The 21,804-nt window shown below is 33.2% G+C and overlaps 1 protein-coding gene across 2 annotated transcripts in view; it reads left to right on the top strand.

Annotated features, from left to right (window-relative positions):
• The window catches only part of COL24A1 (collagen type XXIV alpha 1 chain), a 287,223-nt gene that overhangs the window by 212,185 nt on the left and 53,234 nt on the right, over positions 1-21,804 (top strand). For both annotated transcript variants that reach the window (XM_025052104.1, XM_025052103.1), the window contains exons 40-47: positions 1,058-1,111; positions 1,371-1,424; positions 2,086-2,142; positions 2,878-2,931; positions 7,894-7,947; positions 8,060-8,113; positions 13,641-13,694; positions 14,832-14,939. In XM_025052104.1, the coding sequence (XP_024907872.1) occupies positions 1,058-1,111; positions 1,371-1,424; positions 2,086-2,142; positions 2,878-2,931; positions 7,894-7,947; positions 8,060-8,113; positions 13,641-13,694; positions 14,832-14,939 (489 nt within the window). The remainder of the gene's footprint in view (positions 1-1,057; positions 1,112-1,370; positions 1,425-2,085; positions 2,143-2,877; positions 2,932-7,893; positions 7,948-8,059; positions 8,114-13,640; positions 13,695-14,831; positions 14,940-21,804) is intronic.

Here is a 21,804-nt window from a genome sequence, read left to right as displayed (position 1 = left end):
ATATATACTCAAATCTTAAATATCCTTCAGTAAAACTTTGTTATTTTCTTTATTTCTGTTCTTACACCTTGCTTGTTAGGGTTATGTTTAATTTCTTAAGAGTTTTGTTATTTTTAATGTAATCCTTTTTTTAATTACATCTTATTGGTGCTGTGTAAGAAATCTGTTTATTTTTATATTTTGACTTTATACCCACGTTAATTAATTTAGGTGATTCTCGTGAGTTCTTTAGGTAAATAATCATATTGTCTCCCCTTTTTTATTATCCTGACTGATTATATTGATTAGAACTTCTGGTTAGTTAATATTTGGCTAGTCACATACCTATTCTGTGTCTTAATTTACTCATCTTCTACTTGATATGCAAAACAGGAACAATGTGGAAACTTTTTGATTTTATGAAAGGACATTTTTAAAGATCTTTTTGCTTTCTTTAATTGTCTGGACCGTCTTTTCAGTAGTTTAGGGGCATTTACTAATTAGCCTTTAATATGTGTGGTTTCCCCATCTGTAAAATATTAATAATAAGAGAAATCGTAGGGTGATTATTGCACATAAGTTTTCAACCATTTTCATTTTAACAACTTTTACCAGAGCTGAAACAATGTTCATCAAAGCATCTAAAACTGTCAGTGAGTACAGAGTTCTTCTTGATCCCTTAATGACAATATAAGAAATTATCAGGCTTCACTCTCGAATATTCCGTGATGCACATCTACCACAAACTTAGACAAATACAAACTACATTTCCAAGAATTTGCTAGAAACCTGTAGGATTTTGACCAATGAAAGTATTTCTCTTAACTGATTAAGGTTGTTTATACCAGAAGTAAACCAAAAAGACATTTGTGGGGGGACGGGAGGTTGGGGACTTCCAAAGTTTTTCTTCTTTCAGAAGAAAAATAAGACAAAAGTTAAGGCATTATTTTTTGTTTTCTCATTTCAGACTAGGTACAATTTCATACCTTGAAAAGTCTAAATTTTAAATAATAAGAATACAGCTTTAATGATTTAAACAATTGTCTGTTTTCTTTCTGATATTTACTTTATTTTTCAGGGACATTTAGGATTGATGGGACCTGATGGAGAACCAGGAATTCCTGGATATACAGTAAGCAATTCTACTTATGGAAATAAGAAAGTATATATTTGCATGAAAACATTTATATGAAGATGTTATCCCGAATATACAAATTAAGATGAAATCTCCTTGATAAATCTTTTTAACATATTTAGGCCTCATCTCTCTATAGAGTGAATCCTATTTTTCTTTCAAAATAGTGCTATATCTAATGGCATATCCCTGGTGATATTAAGTGGAACATCTACAAATGATATGGAGAATGTCTACTTACCTGTCCTTTTGTTAGGGTCATCAAGGTCAACCAGGACCTTCTGGATTGCCAGGACCTAAGGGAGAAAAGGTGCGTGTGTGTGTGCGCGCACGCGTGTATGCGCACATATTGACTTTCAATCCTAAAGTTAAACATTGAATTCATTTGTTCTTTCTGAAAGTATTCATGGAAACATTTTGAAAGAATAAAAGAAACATTTTTCAACTTGGGAAACATTGCAAATTCTAGAAAAAAACAAATAACAAGAAATGAAAATTTCAGTAAATCATTAAAATGTCTTCCATAGATTGTTTCAAGATTGAGATGAAATAATGTGTTAAAGTATTTTGCAATCTATAAAGCTTTGTAAAAGTAAAATTAATTAGTTATTGAAAGAGATTGTGAGACTCTAGATTGAATGACCACAGTACATTTATAGTAAAATGTTTTATGAGTTAAGAACAACTACAATAGTACTCCTCTTGATTTATAATATTATTGGAACCTGATGCTGAGAAAATTCTTAAGTTGCTCTTTATGTAATTAAAGCAGACTGACACTTTGAAGGAGAATCATACACAAATTACAACTGTATAAAATATCATATGCTAAGTTTTATAAGTAAAAGTTTCTATTTAAAAAGGATAAAATCAGATGGTATATTTCATAACATATTAGAAAATATTAGGCTGCATATTTTAAAAGTTATTTTATGAATTTGTTTTTTTATAAATTATTATCTTCACTATAGGGTTATCCAGGAGAAGATAACACAGTCCTAGGACCACCTGGGCCTCGAGGTGAACCAGTAGGTCTTTTTCTAAAATTATTTTGATGTTTCAAGATGCAATTGTGATAATAGATTCACAACATCAATGACATCTTTTCAGAGTTATATTTGGTTAGTTTTATAATATGATTTTACAGGAAAGTAGTATTTATAGTCATATAATCTAAATTTGAAAACTATAACCAGGGCATATGTAAGTTTAATACAGTGACTTTGTCAATCAGCTATTGTTGTAAATTAAATAGGTAAAATAAAAGTGTTTAGTTCACAGAAATAAATATAATTGGTTAAATTTTCCATTTTTCACATTATATCATACAGTGTCTACCTTAAGGTTTAAAATTAATAGGTACAGTTTTTATTTTAGGTTAATTTTCTATCTTAGAAAATTTTAATTTCACAGATCAAAAACAATAGAATTCCTGACTAAGAACAGTAAAGTAGGATTAGCTGTTAGATACTTTTAAAAGATCATTAAATATAATTTTTCCATTTAATGGAATTAAGTGACTGAGTGGTCCTGCTTAAATCTTTTTCAGTCATTCTAACATTAAGTAAAAATGCAAGTTATTTTGATTTCATGTATAACATACTTTACTCATCTGAAAATTTATATTGTTTAATTGGACTTGTTTCTTCAATATTTGGTTACATATTTTTAGAAAAAAAATTCCACACTAACTGTATCATCTGCATTTACAAGTACTTAGACTCAGCTGTGAAACTGATTGTTTTTGCATGTGGTCTCTGTAGGGTCCAATGGGGGAACAAGGAGAGAGAGGAGAGCCTGGAGCAGAGGGATGTAAGGTAATTATTGCAAATTTTACACCTTGATACTAAGTCCGAATAGGGTTCTCTGTGGTTCTGCTCAGTTTAAGTGAAAATAAGCATCATTAAAATTAATATATCTTCTGTTTTTGATTCTGAAAGAATTCTAGCTCTTTGTACGTGTTCCTTCTTCTAGAATTATCTTCGTCTCCTCCCATTGCTGCTTTTTTCTCATCTTTCAAATCTGAAATGTTACTTCCTGAGAGGCCTTCTCTAACTGCCCTTTCTATCCATCAATTTATATCATATTACTCGGTTTCCTTAATGATATTCGATGCTCTCTGGACTATCTTACCACTTTTTTACACATTTTTTTGTCTATCTTCCCCCACCAAAATGTAAGATCCATGAGAATAAGACTCTTGCTTGTCTTTTTAATCATTAAATCCCCACTTATGAAAACATAGATGTCCTGGTATATAGCAGGAATTCAATAAAGCATTGTCATATGGATGAATGTCATTATGTTCTCAAGCTTTATGTCAATTCTTACCCTCTTCCATTCTTAGAAGGATTTTCTGAGAGCAACTTCATTAGCCAAAATTAAAGTAGGTGTAGAATTTATTCGGTGTCATTTTTATTAGTACAATTGTGATGAAGATGTTCTGTATTCCTGCCTTATATCTCTTCCCTTTCTGTTTACAATGTCAGTTGCTAAACAAAATATGCCAACTTTCTCCTATATTTCTTATCTTATTTCTTTGCTCACAATGTCCTCTACCTACTCATAATATTATATAATCTTCAGTTACATAAATCCTATCTTTTATAATCTACTTCAAACTACCTTTCCCCTGAGCCACTCTAACATCAATCTTTCCCTCTTCTGTATTCTGTATTTATTATTTATAGAATTCATTCAACACAAATATTTTACCATCTTCTGTGGCTAATTTTTTTGCTAATTATTTTTCACATGCAGATGTTTTTGCTCCCCAATTTTGAATATGACTTCTCTCTTTATTGTAGAATGTCTTGTTTTAAGCCCTGTAAATAATAGTATATAACATGTACATAAACATAATTTATTTTTAATGATGAATTGATGAGCTATTTGATCCAACATACCCCTACGTAAAATTTTCGTGATCATATCTGAAATGAAGACTTAGATACCCAGATTGAATGGATGACTGGTAGGTAGAAAACTATTTTGAGTAAAGTGATTTTCTCAAGCCTGAAATCTGAAAAAACAACTTTTACTTCCTAACATTCTCTTTGAAGCAAATGTTGAAGTGAGCACTAAATGTTTGTGAAATTATTGTGATGACCATCTTCTGTTTCAAATTTATATGTATCTAGAAGTGTTTCCTAATCTAAAGAATCTGGTAGATTTACTTGAAATTAGCTTTTCTTTGGGTTGAGAAACCAACCCACTGCTTTCCAGCATAATTTGAGAAGCTTCTTAAACTTCCTTAGCTTTTCCTGTGTATAATTTCTCCACACATTCTCAGGAAAGATAAGATTTTTGGAATATCTTCTTTTAGCCTCTACCAACTACAAAACACTAGGTAGCTGAATCAGCATATTTACTGACAAACAGTTAAGTATTCTACTGAAAGAAGAGTCTTCACCTGTCCAGCAAAAGAAGCACCCCCACCCCATTATTCTGAATAGTCATACGTTCTTCAGAAATCCTTCATCAGAGGAAAACTTTTCCTTAGGCTCATTATGGAGTCTGTTTCCCCTTCCTCGTTCCACAAATGCTCCTGATGCAGTTTTCAGTTTTGGATATTTCATCCACTAGTTTGATTCCCCTTTCTTTCTTTTAGTCTATCCTATGGTTTTAGGCTTTGGGGTCACTTTACCATTTGCTGATGGTTCTATTCTAAACACCCATCCTATGCCAGATAACCACACTAACTTTATTACTTAGAAATATTAAAGTCATGAATATACACACTTGTTTCCTGTTAACTTTTTCCAAGCACAAATTTGATTTACATAGGGGAATTATGTTTTATTTTGAGTTAGATTATTCTGTTGCACCCTCAGATTATATTTTGTTTGCTTTTCTATATGGATATTGTATATACTATCATTTCACTCTAGTAAACTGATGGTTAGCATTATCACCAAGCTTTTTTTATTGTGCTAAAATACACATAATGTAAAATTTTCCACTTCAACCATTTTAAAGTGTAGAATCCAGAGACAGGTAGTACATTTGCAAATGTCGTGCAACCATCACATACAACCTAGTTCCAGAACATTTTCATCCCCTCTAAAAAGAAGCCTCATACCCTTTAAACAGTCACTCTCTTAACATAGGTTAAGATAAATTCATTTGAGGCTTGAGAGAGCCAGAGGACATGGTAGGAATAAGCATATTATACTGTTGACATTCACTTTTTAAAGGTAAGAGCAGACACCCAAGATTAAGTCAGGCTAAACTTGTGTGAGACAAAGTCCTAGAAATACATTGAATAAATTATGATCTATCTCAAACTCCTTTTTACTTTGGTTTGGCAAAGGACATCTAATTTTTTATATATAATAAAATAACAGTACTAAATCTTCACTTGGCCTTCACTCCTTAGCATCACACATATATATCCAAACAGCTTATTGGATATCATCTCAGACACCTCAACTCAGTATGTCCCAAACCATAATATCATCATCCTCCTCAGGTCTGATGCTCCTTTTTTTATGTCCTCAAGTCAGTGAACAATACCACCAGACATCAAGATGCCCAAGCCAGTAAATGAATCCTTTCTCTCTTCTCTCTCTTTTCTGTTTCCTCTCTCCTTTCCTTTGTCTCTTTCTCTCGTCTCTTGTTATCTCTTAAATTCAGTTGGCGACTTCTTTTGATCTCTTAAATATCTAGCCACTTTGCCTTACTTTAGTTTAGGCTTTTATCATTTTTTGCTTGAATTATTTTAATAGTTTTCCAACTAGATTCCCTATCTACAGTCATAGCCCTCTCAAACCCATTCTCCACTTAACATGTTCTGTCAAATAAATCTCCAGTTATTCCCCCATGCCATTCCCTCTGCCATGTGACTTTCTCTACTGCTTAGAATACTCATCCTTCAAGATTCAGCTTATCATCACTTCCTTTATAAAATTCTCTCCAAGCTCCCTTCAGCCATCCAACTGATCCCACCACCAATATCATTGGGAAGAATTAATAACATCTCATAAACTTTATAATAGGATTTAGTACAACATATTTAGTTTTTACCACAGTAGATTAAAAAAAAAAAAAAAGGTCTTTACCAATACTTATTAGAGTAGAAAAGACCAAGAGAATTATAGTGAAACTCCTAAAAAACACATTCGTTTTTGGTGAGATTTGTGTCCAGACTTTACAAAGCCAAGAGAGACAGTTGGCTTTTCTATGATCATTCTAAAAAGTTCTCTGTAAAACTACACATGAAAGTGGTGGCAAAGCCATAATTGGCCATCATAGTTTTTAGTTTTGTACTTTGCTCATGTGCTCACTCTCACGTCACTCTATAACTCCAGCTTTTCATCAATCACTTCTCTCCTGAGTCTTGTTTTATAAATGACCTATAATAATCATATTTACTTGTACCAAGCTCCCTCTTGATTGACCTGACTTTGTTATTTGCTGACTTTGCTCGTATTTTGCTGGTAAGGGTCACGTGTGATAATGGTTTTCTCTTTAGTTATGGCCATGTGCTATAGAAAGATTTCCAAACTAGCCTTTCTTGCCACTGTTTACTCCCTTAAACAAGATTCATTTCCTTTTAAAATCATTGTCTCACAGAATGCAAACAAGAAGGCTTCAATTGATCTTTCTGTAAAAATAAATATTGTTAGCCTGTGTATGCAATCTGTTTTTCTCCTAGCCTTAGAAAAAGATGAGCCTGATAATTATCTTTCCTAGGACATTCTTTTTCTATAATAAACAGAAAGTAGGAATAAAGGAATCTGAAGTGAAGAAGACAGTAGGGAAGGGGATAAAAGAGGTTACATGCAGAATTCTGTATGCATAACTCTCACCTGACATGACCCTGGATTGTTACTAGTTTCTGTTTACACACTTGGAAAGGGAAATGTGGTGGATCAGCATTCCTTCTTAGAAGAACTAGGATGATGACAGATTGCTGAATGTCAGAGTCACTTGATGTGCCTTGGCATTATACACAGAAACAACTCCTAGTCTTCAACCAAATAAATCTATCAAAACAGCTATAAACTTAGTTTGTAAAAATGGAGAACACAACACACTTCTACAGTGGGCATAGGTGGAAAAGGAAATTTGTTCTCAAACTCTATTCTTTTTGTTATTTGCTATCGTAGTATCCTGAGCCTACCATAACAACTTAACCACAAAATGAGTGACTTAAAACAATGTAAATTTACTTTCTCTCAGTTCTAGAAACCAGTAATCAGAAATCAAGATGTCTTTGGGGCCATGCTTTCTCCCTAAGCTCTAGGATAGAATCTTTCCTTGCCTTTCCCAGTTTCTGATGGCTAACAATGTTCCTTAAGGCAGCATCACTCTGGCCTCTACCTCTGTCTTCACAGGGCCCTCTCCTTTGTTGTTTGTGTCTTTTTCTTTCTCTGTATCTCTTATAAGGAACTTGTCAGTGGATTTAGGCCTGCATGGATAATCCAGGGTAATCTCTTTTTAAGATCATTAACTTAATGATGCCTGCAAAGACCCTTTTTCCAAGTAAAATCACATTCACAGATTATGGAGATTAGGACATAGTCATCTTTTGGTGAGCAACCATTCAACCTACTACATTAATCTACTTGGGAAAATAAAACAAAACTCTGCATTCTTTCTAGTCTCCATAATATCCAGTGGTTATTATGTTCTACATTATCTCCAAGAGAGAATCATAATCTCTCTGATATTTAAATTGAATTTTGAAACATTTTGCTACCATTTTAAGTGATATTACCCTATTCTCTAAGCCACGTGTCTGTTTACTCTAATAATATAATCTTTTCTATTTCTAGGGTCATGTGGGTATACCAGGACCAAGAGGTGCCTCTGGACAACAAGGGCCCCCAGTATGTTTTGAAATCATTCTTTGTAATACTGGCATTTTAAAAATAATTAATGTTAATACATTTTAATTGGTCTCTTCTTCATACCTGTTTTCTGTTTTGGTTCCTACTAAAGGGTGAGCCAGGTGACCAGGGTGAACAAGGACTAAAAGGAGAGAGAGGATCTGAAGTAAGTTGAAATTGTTTAAGGCAATTTGAAATCTATCGTTGACTTGAGAAAGCAGGGGTACAAGGAGTTGCTGTTTATCATAACTTAAATGATCATTCATCCTTTCAGAGGAAGGGATCACTGTAGGCTTCTAAACAGGGCATTTATCAGTGATTGTGTTGAAACATGATTATTGGTTATTTGATGTGTTTTGATGGCCATCTAAATTTCCCTTTACCAGCAGTCCACTCTGGCTTTGTAAAAATTGCCTAAGATTGTCCCAAAATAATTAATTGTATCTCCTTGTGGTTTCAAGCAGAAATACCAACAAATATTAAAACCAGCATTGCAGAGTAAAACACATCAGTCATACCTGTTTAGTTGTTGTAGTAAGGTATCGGCAGAAATAGTTTATGTGACACAGACTCACGATTGGTTTAAAATATTTTTTTACATCAGACAAATCAATTATTTGTTATCAAGCAAACTAAAAATCTGTTAGCTGATTGAATTTAGTCATCTCTTTTCCTGTGTACTGATAGATAGATGGTGCTTCAACTTTATGTAACAACTGACTTTGTAATTTATACCATCAGTTCATTGCTGCCCTGCTTTTTCATGACATGCTGTTTTTAAATTAAAATGTACTGTATTTTAATAATAAATTAGGTGAGAATATATAAAAAGTAATGAGTTTGAGACCATATTTCTCATAATTTGTTAAGCAATCTTCAGCCATACTTGTGGTTCCCACTTGTGGGGATAAGTAATAAAATTGGGTTGAATCTGATACTATGTTGGTGTTCACTCACTTAGAAGTCATTTTGAATAGTCTTGGCATCTACCTGGAAACTCCCTGTCAAGTTCCTTAGTAAACAAGAACTAACAAATAATAAATAAAAATATCCCATTAAATGCAAGTCTTAACAAGAAAAAAATGCAGAGAAAGAAGGTGGTGTCTCCTTCACTTAGAACTTTTCATACCCAAGTTGAGAAAAGTGGTGGGGAAAACTGTGAACCTAGAATACTGCTACTGCTTTCATGTATATTGCTTATATTTGCAATAAGTACCCAAGGATGCAAATGTTTTTCCAAAGTTTGATTCTAAATTTTCTAATCTTTTACAACTAGTATTTTCACATTCTCAGTGTTTTCTTTTTCCTTTTTGCAATGTCTCAGGAAGAAGAAATTTTTTGATGTTTGTTAGTTAAAATTATGCCAATGAAAATCAAATATTCTTACTAGACAAGTGAATCTCTAGACAACTGAATCTCAGCTTGCCCTGGCTATCAGAGGTGAAAGGTGCTGAGGAGCCAAAGTTTACACTCTGTATAATACAGAAGAACTAGTTCTTTCCTACTCTGGGCAGTGCTTGCTTACCAAGGTTACATTTTTTTTTTAAGCCTCTTAGAACTTAAAATAGTAATAATTGCTCAAGGATAATCACTAAGTATTGCATGCACACTTAGGGACACCTTCACTGGCCAGGTGGATCTTGTCCAGTTGCTGTCATATTGTTTTTGCGAGGCTTTAAATTTGTTTTTTAGATTTGGAAATGGCCCTTTAAAATCATGTGGACAGCCTGCTTATTTTTCAGATGAAGAAATTCAAATCCCAAAGAGATTATGAGTTGTCGAAGATCACAGAACTAGTTAGCAGCAGAACCAACACTAGAAACTTTATTTCCTGACTCTCATTATCATACAAAAGCCTCTATTACTTTGATATCTGATTAATTTTACTTAACCAACTAATTTACTCATTGGACTCTCTGTCATGAGAATGTGGGTACTATATAGAAAAATTTAGAGCAAGTCAAAACTAACTGCAGAACCACTGCATTTTTTAAAGACTTTTATAATGCAAATGTAGTAAACTGTCTTATAATGGCTTTCAACAACTGACTCAAGCCAAAATCTTACTTACTTCCCAAAACAAAATTCCAGATTTTAGGGAACTGACATTTCTTGGTTTAAAAAAAAAAAAAAGTATAATTCTTGCCTAACTCTCTAAATCTGTTTGCTTTTTAAAGCTACCTTCTTTAACAAAGTTAGAACTGGAAAGTATTGAAATAACTGTCTTTCAGCTTTATTTAAATAAAAAACAAACAAGGATTTAGATTGTAGTGGCACATTTAAAAATGTTTGTTATACAAAGAATCAGACTACCTTCTTCAGTATTCTATGAACTGGTACAATCCCAATGAATGGAAAGCTGTTTTAAATGGATGTGATTTTGAATGAGCCATTCTGTTTTATAAAACTAGCCAGAAAAAAAAGAGAAAGCACTATTTTTCACACACTCCAAAGACTACATATAAAATTCTTTTGCCTTTCCTATTACAAGAACAGAAAAATTTGTTGATTTATGAGGTACTTATATTTTAAATAAAATGAGTAAGTTAAGTTTGAAAGTAGCATAGAAAACTCGTAGCTTTATTATATTTAAATCCTGGGGATTGGTTGCAGAGACTTTTTTTTTTTCCTTTTTATGATACCAACTCACTTAGTCATCTGCCAATACCTTATATGATAACTCATTTTCTTTGTCTTTGTCCACATCTGTAATTTCTAACTGAATAGACCACCTCTGTGTAAGATTAATGTTTAGTAATGCTTGGTTCTTAGTTTAGTTATGAAGCTACACAGCAACTCCAACATTGATTTTTTTTTAATACACAAATTCAAAAAAGTACCAATGTTCTGTACTTTGTTGATTTTTATGTATTTAAAACCTCCATTGGTAAACTATGTTTTTTCTAGATGACATACTTTCTTTTAGTTATGGTGACAGTAATTATAACAAGGAAATCTTTCCTGTATTGAACATATAAAAACAGTTTCATTATTTATTAAACACTTTTTGTGTTCAGTGGATAGATTTTGCCACAATTGTCCTAGTACAAGTAACAAAATACACTTTAAAAATAATTTCATAGTCATACTTTTCCTTTAGTATTATTCTGTTGGGAGCTGCTTCCTGTAACCCATTCAAGTCTGAATAACATTCTAGTTTTCATAATGATGGACTCATATATATGTAGATTTTGGTGCACGATATTTACCTCTTCTGAAATAATCCCCAAAGTAATGGTCATCTCAAAATGTAATTAATTTGTGATAATATATAAATTTCTTTATTTTATTATTTGAATGTTTAGAATAAAATACATACATGTGTAGCATTTCTGAACCTTAGGCCATAAATTTAGGTAAACTAATGTATAACTTTGTTAATGTTCTTTATAATGGAACTTAACATCTGTCCTGAATGCTCATCCTGCTTGGTGGTAGAAACCTAATTGGTGGAAATCTAATCAATTGACTGCCTTTGACACCACTCAAATATCCTGAGTTTGATTTAGAGTTTTCCCCATTTACTTTCTTTTCAAGTTTGCAGTTACATTCTGGGTGACAATGGTGGGGAAAGGGGAATGGGAAGTGAGTTTGGTCTTCAGTCATCATCTATTCACATTATCTTTTTGGCCTCCTGTTGCCATCATCCTACCACGTTGGCATCTACCTTGGCCCTCCAGGCAGAAGTTCTTTGATCCATGTTGGCATGTACTGCTGTTTTCTCATCTCAGGGGCAGTCTCCATACATAGGCCTCTCAGGGCCATGCACTACTGTTTTGAGCCACATGAAAGTAACTTTCTGCTGCTCCCCACACCATGCTGGGTGCTTTCAGGACTCAGTCTTTCTCAAATTAATTGGGCTAGACCTCTCATGCAGAGATTTCTACTCTATTGCTGACACTCAGTGCAGTTTATGTGGACTTCTCAATGAGAACGTTAGTCTCTCTAGCCATCAACTCTGTGCCCAAATCCCCAAACTTATCTGGGGGTATTATTTTTTCTACTCACCTTGAGTCTTGAGGTCAGAGTTGAATAAACAGTTCTTCTCAGAGATACCTGTCAGTATTTAACAGTCTTGCTTCTCTGCTTCTCTTCTTACCTTTCTCCAACTTGAAGATCTTTATATCCCCTTAGGTAGGAAAATTTCTCTTACATTAATATAATTCTTCCAAATCTCTTCTTTATGGCATGAATTTTATGACTTGAATCCTTTATAATTTTGATTTCTGATAAAATTAGATGTTTAATATTTCAAAATTGGGGATGTTGTATTTTAAAAAATAGATTCTTCTCAAACTACTATATCCTCTAACTCACCATGATTTTCAGAGGACTATTGAAATTCAGGAATCTAGAACAGATTTTATCACTTTACATAAAAAGAAATACTACGAAGGAAAAAAACACACTGTTTAACATATTTTAATATTATCATGACTCATGCTATTTAATTAGTGCTATTTAAGATAACTGAAATCAGAATATTTTTTAATAAAACTATTACTTATTTTACTTCTTTATTTTCTTCTGAAAGATATATATTATTATAAGGATCATATGTTCCAGAAATTGTATCTACTTCAGCTAAACCCAAGTCACCAACTACCCTGTTTTCTGATTTCCTTACACTTAGAAAGACTTTACATTAGTGACTTTTTAAGGCAAGTAAAATAATTGGAAGTAGAATCCTTGAGTCATATATCTCCTCATTACCAAATTCTAACAAAGTCGGATATTTATCTCTTATATAAAATGCCTTTTTTCTCTTTGACTAGATAAACTATTTCTTCTTAAAATGTTTAAGCTCATTTTTAGAAGATGTAATATCTTATGAAATTGCTTTGGTATTGTTACCAAATTGAATCTTTAGCACAATTTATCTTCAGATTTGAATAACAACATCCCTTTTTGGTGGAATTATTCTGTTTGTGAGAACTTTTGATGACTTCTGAGAAATGTGTCTCGTAATGACAATATGCTTCTTTTTTTATTTGTGAACTAGGTCACTCTTTTCCACATTTTTCATTTTAAAATAATTTTAGGATATCATCAGAATAATGGCATGATTTGCACGGGTGAAGTTTCTAACTATCTTGGCAGACCAGTTACTGCTGAATCAATTATGATTTAAAACATCTCACACATGGAAAAACAAACAGTTCCATGGGAAATAAATATCTTTTCTTTGATTCGCAAGTATGTTCTTCTCAATGCTTCCAGGTAGCACATTTTAGGCTTGCTGTGTTATGTCTGTTACTACACTATAAGTGCCTTGTGATCAGGAACTTTGACTTCGCATTCCCAGCACGTAACAAACTCCTGATACATAATACTCAGTAAATGTTTACTGAATTAAATAAGCATTTAGCCACTTTCAATAGGGAGACAAAGGCCTTGCCTCTATGTGGGGACATTTGTTAAATAATCTATTCAGTTCCCCCTTAGAACTCTGATTTAAATTCTTAAATCCTAGAATTTGGAGTTAAATGGAAATTAATAGATTATCTGATCTAATTCTCTCAGTTTCAGTTGAAGAAAATGACTCCCATTCAAAGTTAATTATCAATCCTAGTGATATAAAACTAGTTATTGGCAGTACTTGCTGTAGCATCCAGGTCTCAGGGTTTTTTGTTCTGCCTTCGGTTTAATTAAGTTTATTACAATCAGTTGACAACTGTGCTTTACATTTTTAGGGTCCTAAGGGGAAAAAAGGAGCTCCTGGTCCTTCTGGAAAACCTGGGATTCCTGTAAGTAACAAGAGCTTTCATCTTTCTTGTTTTTCTTAATAGAATTGGCAACTTTAGCAAGCAGAAAAGTTTGGGGCCAATTATGACAAGTGTTGGATAAATCAAATTGTCTTCAAAAAAAAAAATTTAAACTCATGCTGGAACACAGAGGGAACACAATATGACCATTAGCTCAAAACCAAGCATACTGTTTAAATCTAAGTCTATGCGATTGGAGGATGCTATTTTCTAGTGTTATGGAGCCCTCTCTGTGGACTCATGCTACTCTCTCTGATGGTGAACCACTAAAAAACAGGGAACTTGGAATTATGACTAAATGGTGACAAGGGTCAGAGATCTTCGAGCATGAATAGAAGGACATGAGCTGGATTTTAATTGAAAAGCTTGGTCTCATTTTTCTGGTGAATAGAATAGAAAGTCTTAGGGAAAAAAAATTAAACACTTTCATCACAGAACAAAAATTAATTTTACCTTAGCCATCAGTTTCCTCTTCTGTGGCCAGGCAAATATGTATTGACTGGCTTATTAGCAAAAACTTCCTGCTAGTCTCCCCTAGCCAAGGGCTATATGCCTGCTTTGGGTGGCCTGGATTGGTTAAAAAAAAATAGACTACATAAACGTAAATTATAACACATTCAGATGAGAGATTCCTCCAGATAAAATCCAGTTGCCCAAGATAGAAAGAAAATGTTCAGACCTTTTCTCAGTAATATAATTATCTAATTCAAATGGCTACAAAAAGAGCCATAATTTGTTTCTTTAGAAAATAATACAAGGTTTTGCAGATGGTATATGACAGCCTATATCTTAAGCAGACAGGTGCATATAGCTGATCTTTTCTCTACAGCTGGATAAAGCATGGGCACAATGAGGAATACCGGAGAATTATACTAAAACTGAAAACATTACACAGAAAATTGCTGATTGCTTTGCATATTTGTTTAGGAAACTTTTAAAAACAGTTACCTCATCTGTTGAATCCAAGTAGTAAACCATTAAAGAATCCAAGAAACAGGAAAATTTATCCTAAGACAGGATGTTAAAATGTAAACATCCCTCTTCATAAATATAAAGGTATTTGTCATTTAATTATCTGTATAGCATCTCTTTATAACCCAGTAATTTTTAATTACCAAGGGATTTCCAGGCCTACCTGGGCCAAAAGGCATGCAAGGATATCATGGAGCAGATGGCATTTCAGGAAACCCTGGAAAAGTTGGCCTACCAGGAAAACAGGGAATTCCTGTGAGTAGATTGAATATCTCTGCTTTTTATTCTTTACATATGTGTCTCCTTGCTAAACCATAGATATTTTTTCTATCTTTCTTAGCTTTGACATTGGCTCAGATTAAGCCAATCATTTATTTAATAATAACTATTTTAGAACTGTGTTTATGATTTCTAGAGGATGGCAATGGGTATATTCTCTTGGATATTTTATATCTAATAACCCATATTTTTAATAATTTATGCCATTTTTACACATATAAAAACTTATAGATAAGGACCATAAAGAAGCAAAATTTTAGGGGCTACCCAGCCTAACTCTGTTTTGAGTTCATCAAATGTGTTAAGCCACTTTTGGAACATTTAAGCCTTGACAGTAACTCAATTACCATATCAGAGTCTAACTAAAAACAAATGGCACGCTCAAATGGGGCAATTGAGGAGGATTTAATAAACTTACAAAGATGTAAGCAAGGCTAAGGGAAATCAAGAAGGGACCCAAAGGCTAGCAACAATGGGGAGACATTACAACCCCTAGAACTAAAGAGGTAAAGGTAAAAGAACAATGATCAAATTTGGAGAAAGTAGTTTGCATTATAGGAGGGAGCCATTTCACAGGAGTTGAGACTTTCATTAGAAGGATTCAGCCAATCCACTGCAACCCAGCAAATAGAGAGGATCCAGGAGAGCAGAAATTTCAATCTCTTTCTCCCGTTTTCTAATCCTGTGCCAGTATGTCCCACTAGCCAAACTAATCACCAAATAAGGTTGATAATAGGAACAGTCTTCCCTGATGGGGAGAAGTATTTTATTACTCACATGGTTTAGAATTACCAATGTCTGATGATGAAAAGGAATTACTTTAAAAATTACTACTGACAATGCACTCCCTTAAAGCCTGTACCAGGGTGGGCTTCTTCCCATCCACTTCCCCTTTATATATCACCGACCAGCAGCTAGAGTAAGGGAGCCTGCTGGGTCATAGAGCAGGTTGAGAAGGGCAGAGATTGGATCTAGAAAGGCAAACAAAACATCCAGCCAGCTCTGTTTACATTCTCATATATATATCAGCAGTCTGTGCTAGTCATTAGCAAACTATACCTGGTGAACCAAGTTAGCTTGTTTTTGTATGGCTCATGAGTTAGGAATGGTTTTTACATTTTTAATGGCAGAAAAAATAAAAAGAAGAATGTTTTGTGACACATGATAATTACATGAAATTTAAATTTTAGTATTCATAAATTAATTTTATTGGAACACAGTCATTTGTTTACATATAGCTGCTTTTATACTACAATGACAGAGTTGAATAGTTGCAGCAGAGACCAATAGCCTGTAAAGTCTAAAATATTTACTCTCTTGCCCTTTTACAGAAACAGTTGGCTGACCTCTGATCTTTCTGTATTATCACACTGTTTTTATTACTGTGGCTTTATAGTATGTCTTCAAATTTAGTAGGGCAAGTCCCCCTTTTTTATACTTCTACCACGTACTTTTGAAATGCCGAGTTTCTTTAAAAAGAAAACAAAACCTTGAATTGTCATTGGGTTTACCTTGAATTTATAGATGTATTTGGGGAAAATTCATATCTTATCATTTTAGTTATCTAAGAGATGAAATATTTATTCTTATTATCTTCTATTGTCCTATAAGAGTTTCTCCATAATAATAATGCCAAAAGCTCGTATAATGCTTAGTATGTGTCAGATACTATATAAGTGTTTGTGTTAACTCATTTAATCTTTACGGTCTTGTAAGATAGATGCAGTTATTATCCTTATTTTATATGTGAAGAAACCGAAGTCAATTATACCTCAATTTAAATAAGTAAATAACCAACCAACCAGCCAAGGCACTGATATTGTCACTTTCATAGATATAACTGCAAAGGTAGTCTGACACCATATTCTTTGCTCTTTCAATATGCACTATTGCCCCTCAATCAAGGCCTTGTATATTCTGATATTTCATTTTCTAGTTAGTTTTTACTGGTTTAAATAAATATTATTAATTTAAGTTATATTCTATATAACTTATTTTATTTATTTCTAATAATTTACTGTTGTGATTCTACTGAGTTTTTAGGTAGATAATATTATCTTCAAATAATGACAGATTCATCTCTTTCCTTTTTCTTTCCACGTAAGTTGGAAGAGACCTTCAATACTATATTAAACAGTAGCAGCAATAGTGGACATCCTTCTACTGCTCCAGATCTTAGAAAGAATACACCTAAAATGTCTCTTAAGAATATTTGCCATCTTCATTCTGTACTTTTATTGTCTCGTACTGGCTTTTAGGTTTTTGTTTCTTTTTTTTCTTTCCTGATACTCATTGTATAAACTGAATTTTCTTTCATTAGTTTAAAAGTTGGCCATTTTTTTTGGTTGATATTCTTGTGGTAGTGCCATTAAACTTAAGAATCAATTATGTATTTATGTAACTACTGATTTATTTAACATATCATTATCGGTATCTTTCTTCTAACAAAGCAAGTACTTATGTGTGCTCTCGTGTCCTTTTGTTTTTATAAACTACTCTTCACCTTTACCATTTTTTTATATTGCCTTGAATTTTTACTTTTAGTTTTTATGCATTTACTTTCTATTTTTATTTGCTTTGTTTTTTTAAGAGAGTAGCAAACTTAATTAAGCTATTTGGTCACTGTTATTTTCAATATCCCTTGTAGAATCTACTGTATTTGTTTCTATTATTATTTGAGTACTTCCTCCAAAAGGTATTTTCAATGTAGGTGTTTGCGAGGCAAACCTTCTGAAGCCCTTTATGCCTACAGATATATTTATTACTCTCTCACATTTCTATGACATATTCGACACCGTACTTGAGTTTCTAGTCAATACAGTAAGGTTCTAGTCAGTGAAATAAAAAGAAATAAAAGCTATCCAGATTGGAGTGGAAGAAATAAAACTATCTTTTTTCACACACAACATGGTTATATAGAAAATCCTTCAAAATCTACAAAAAAAATAAATAAATAAATTAGTAAGTAAATTTAGCAAGGTTGCAGGATGCAAGATCAATATACAAAAATGATTTGTATTTCTATATACTAACAATGAACAATGATAAATTCACATTTAAAAAGCAGTACTTACAATAGTGTCAAAATGGGATAATCTGACCCCCAAAATGTGCAAACCTGTGTACTGAAACTATAAAACATTACTGACAGAAATTAAAGAAGACCTAAATAAGTGGTATATGTACTAAATTAATGGATCAGAAGACTCCATACTATATCAGTTTTCCTGTATAGTATTGGCAATATCATAAAACATTAAACATACATCTATTATATGACCCAGACATCCTATTCTTAGCCAAGAAAAATGAAAGCATATGTCCACATAAAAACTTGTACATGAATATTCATAGCAGCTTTCTTTGTAATAGCCCCAAACTAGAAGCAACCCAAATCTAGCAAAAGGTAAATGGCTAAACAAAGGAGTATAATGAAAAAGAAAAACAGTAGGCAAAAATGGACACATACTGTATGATTCTACTTATACAAAATTCTAGAAATTGTAAACTAATCTGTAATGACAGAAAGCAAATTAGTGGTTTTCTGGAGATGAGAATGTATGTGGGGAGGTGTGGTAAGGATGGCTTACAAAGGGACAAAAGAACATTTTTGAGGGGTGGTGGATGTGTTATCTTGGTTGTGATAATGGTTTCCCAGGTATATTCTTTATGCCAATTTACTTTATACCAATTATACCTTACATAATTTATAATTTTTATAATTTTATAAGTTTTATATGAGGGAAGAGGGAGAGAGATGACACTGAATGGTAAGTAAGAGTTAGTAAATTAGGAATGATAATTGTGGTGGGGAAAGTAGGAAGGAAACATTCTAGGCAGAGACATAGCATATGCAAAGCTGGGAAGAACATAATGTGTTTGAAGAACCAGAACAAGACCAGTTAGGGCTAAAATTTAGTGAGCAAGATGTAGAGTGATAGAGTTTAATTCTGTTGAGGCATACAAGGGCCACGTCATGGTGGATATTAAAGGACATATTAAGGATATTGCACATTATCTAAAGACATTAAAAACCCATTGATGACCCCATACATGTCCAATTTTACATTTTCAAAGGAGTTCCTCTGGCTCCAGTATGAAAAATAGATTGGAAGAGGGAAAGATTAGATGCAAGAGACTAATAAGACTAATAACAGTATTTCGGGCTACAGTGTTCATAGTTTGGACTATACTGGTGAACTGGAAGTAGAAAGGAGTGGATAGATTTAGATAGTATTTAGGAGTTAACTTTAACAGGACTTGATATTTGATTATGGAAGGTGAGGGAGAGAGAGAGAGATATCAAGGATAACTTCCTAATTTTTAACTTATGCAAGTTTCTAACTCTATGCACAGTGGTACCCATCACAAAAAAAGCAAACACTGAAAGAGGCCCAAATTTTATGGTCAGGGTTATGACATTCAAGTGGAGATGTTAAGTGAGCAATTAGATATTGTAGGCTAGAGCTCAGGGAGGAGGTTGAATATAAATTTAAGAATCATCAGCATAAAAAAAAATGCACTAGTCAGAGTCTTGTTAGGAAGTAGATGAAATACTCAACTGGAATTTTGAAGAGACAGGGTTAAGACAGCCAATAAAGGATGTTGGGGGAACTTAGAGACTACTAACAGTAAGAAACAATTATCACTCTTACACCTGAAAGGTTAAAGGAAAGAAATAATGTCAAGTTCAGAGGCAAGTTGAGATGCAGTTACGGAAAAGGGCACCTCACAGGAGCTATAGTTAAAAGTAACCCAACCACTGGCAGAATGCCAAAGCCAAGAGACAATGGAAGAAATAAATGTATTAGCTCTCCTCCCACCTTTTAGTATCCTAGTAATGCATTCCATTGGCCAACCCCTACTGGAAGTCAGAGGACAAGGGAACCCAGGTGATGCAGTCCGTGAAGCTCAGATTCCCAGAACAAATGGCAAGATAGAGAAGGGATTTGGGGAGCAAATGAAGTAAAAAAACCAAACACAAACATTAAGTAAACAATGGAAAGAATGTTTCAGAATTGAGCTGTGAGGAATTCTATCATTTATAAGTCAGGTAAAGGAAGAAAAGAAGACTGCAAAGAAGCCTGAGATGGAGTGGTCATAATAGATAGGAGAAAAAGGGAGTAATGTCATGGAAACCTAAGAAAGAATATTTCAAGAAGGAGAAAGTCATCAACTATATCTAATAATCTTGAGAGATTGTGTTGAACATTTATTTTGTTTTTGTTTTGACTACTCAGCATCTTAATCCCCTTTTTTATGTTGAGAAATGTTTTATGTTTACTCTCTTTTTGAGTTTTGGTGGGCAACTAACTTCTACTACAGAAGTCAAAAATTCCAGACTCTCACTTCCCAATGCCTCTGTGAAATAAGGATGTTGGGCCCATGACCTAAGCCTAAGCAATTAGTTATATTCACCTGGGCCTTCAAATGGAGAGTTAGTGGTACAAAGAAGCAGGGATGGTAGAGGTCCTGTTCTGGTGGCAGTGGCAGTAAAATCAGTAGCACTCAGTTTCCAGAGGTTGATTACTGTCAATATCCCGCACCTGGGCTGGTGCCCACTGCTGTATCCAAATTTGGGTTTCCTAACCTCCCTTTAGCTCTATCCATTTTTCAAACTTGTTCCTCCAGATTTATCTGTGATTAATGAGCTACTCAATGTCTTTTCAGTAAATTTTCTACATAAATTATCCCAGATTTGTTTCTGGTGTTTGCAGATAAGGACTCTGACTAATATAGAAAGCTAATAATATGAAATTATGACCATCGTATTGTAGTTTATGGAGGTCATTGGTAACTTTAGCAAATAACTGATTTGATTAGTGGAGGTAGAAACAGAATTGGAGTGCTTGAAGAGAAATCGAGGAAAGAATCAAAATGTGCAGAAAATTCAATGGAGAAATTTGGTTCTGAAGGAGAAAGTAGTACAATAACTAGAGAAGGAACTGTGATTCCTGTAGAAATTATTTTTAAATGAGAGAACTTCAGCCATATTTAAATACTGGAAGGACCTAGTAGAGCTGGAGAGGTTTTAAACATAATCAAAGGAAAGGAGAATCTGAATATGAATTGGTCAGACAACAAAACCTGCATATTCTAGCTCCATTTCGTAGATTCTACTTCTACTTGGGGTTCATTATTTAAAAACAGATTCTGAGCTACATGTCCCTTTACATATGGCTAATATAAAAAAAATCTCATTGAATTTCATGATGAAATAAATTGAAATGAATTATAGTAATGTCAAATACCTCTAAGGGCCATGAAAATGAATGGTATCTGGTATTGCCATTAGTAAGCAATTGGGTATCAGATCATAAATCATCAACTTCTACTTTTTAGCATTTTGAAAGAATGAGTTAGAAAAATTTTACAGGCATACTTAGAATAACAGGATGTCATAAGTATTGAAGTGTTTTGTATTCATGAAAATAAAAACAAAATAACTTTTCCTTAAGGAATTCCCATTTTAACCTCAAAGTTTACACATGCTATTGGTATTTATGAATATAGAAATACTTTCTATAAATGTTTCTGCTTCCTGTAGAATATTTGCTGTGAAAGTAAAATGATAATACTTTGTAAGGAACTAGTCTGTTCAATGAAAATAGGTAGCAGTGGCTAAACTGGTCTTTAGGAAAAGTGATTTCTAAGATAATTACTTCTAAAACCTACTATGTTAAAGAAAAATGACAAGAGAAATTAATACAGTCTCTAAATATTAGCAAATTCCCTCAGATATTTTAACAAAGGATAAAGACATCTTTCCACTGGTCTTTTTTTTTTTTTTTTTTTTTTTTTTTTTTGTACCCTTGGGTTTTTTTTTTTTTCTTACAACTGT

The sequence above is a fragment of the Pteropus alecto genome, unplaced genomic scaffold (assembly GCF_000325575.1).
Source record: "Pteropus alecto unplaced genomic scaffold, ASM32557v1 scaffold25, whole genome shotgun sequence".
Taxonomy (NCBI): Eukaryota; Metazoa; Chordata; class Mammalia; order Chiroptera; family Pteropodidae; genus Pteropus; species Pteropus alecto.
Note: the sequence above shows the minus strand (reverse complement) of the source record. Positions and strands in the feature narration are given on the sequence as shown.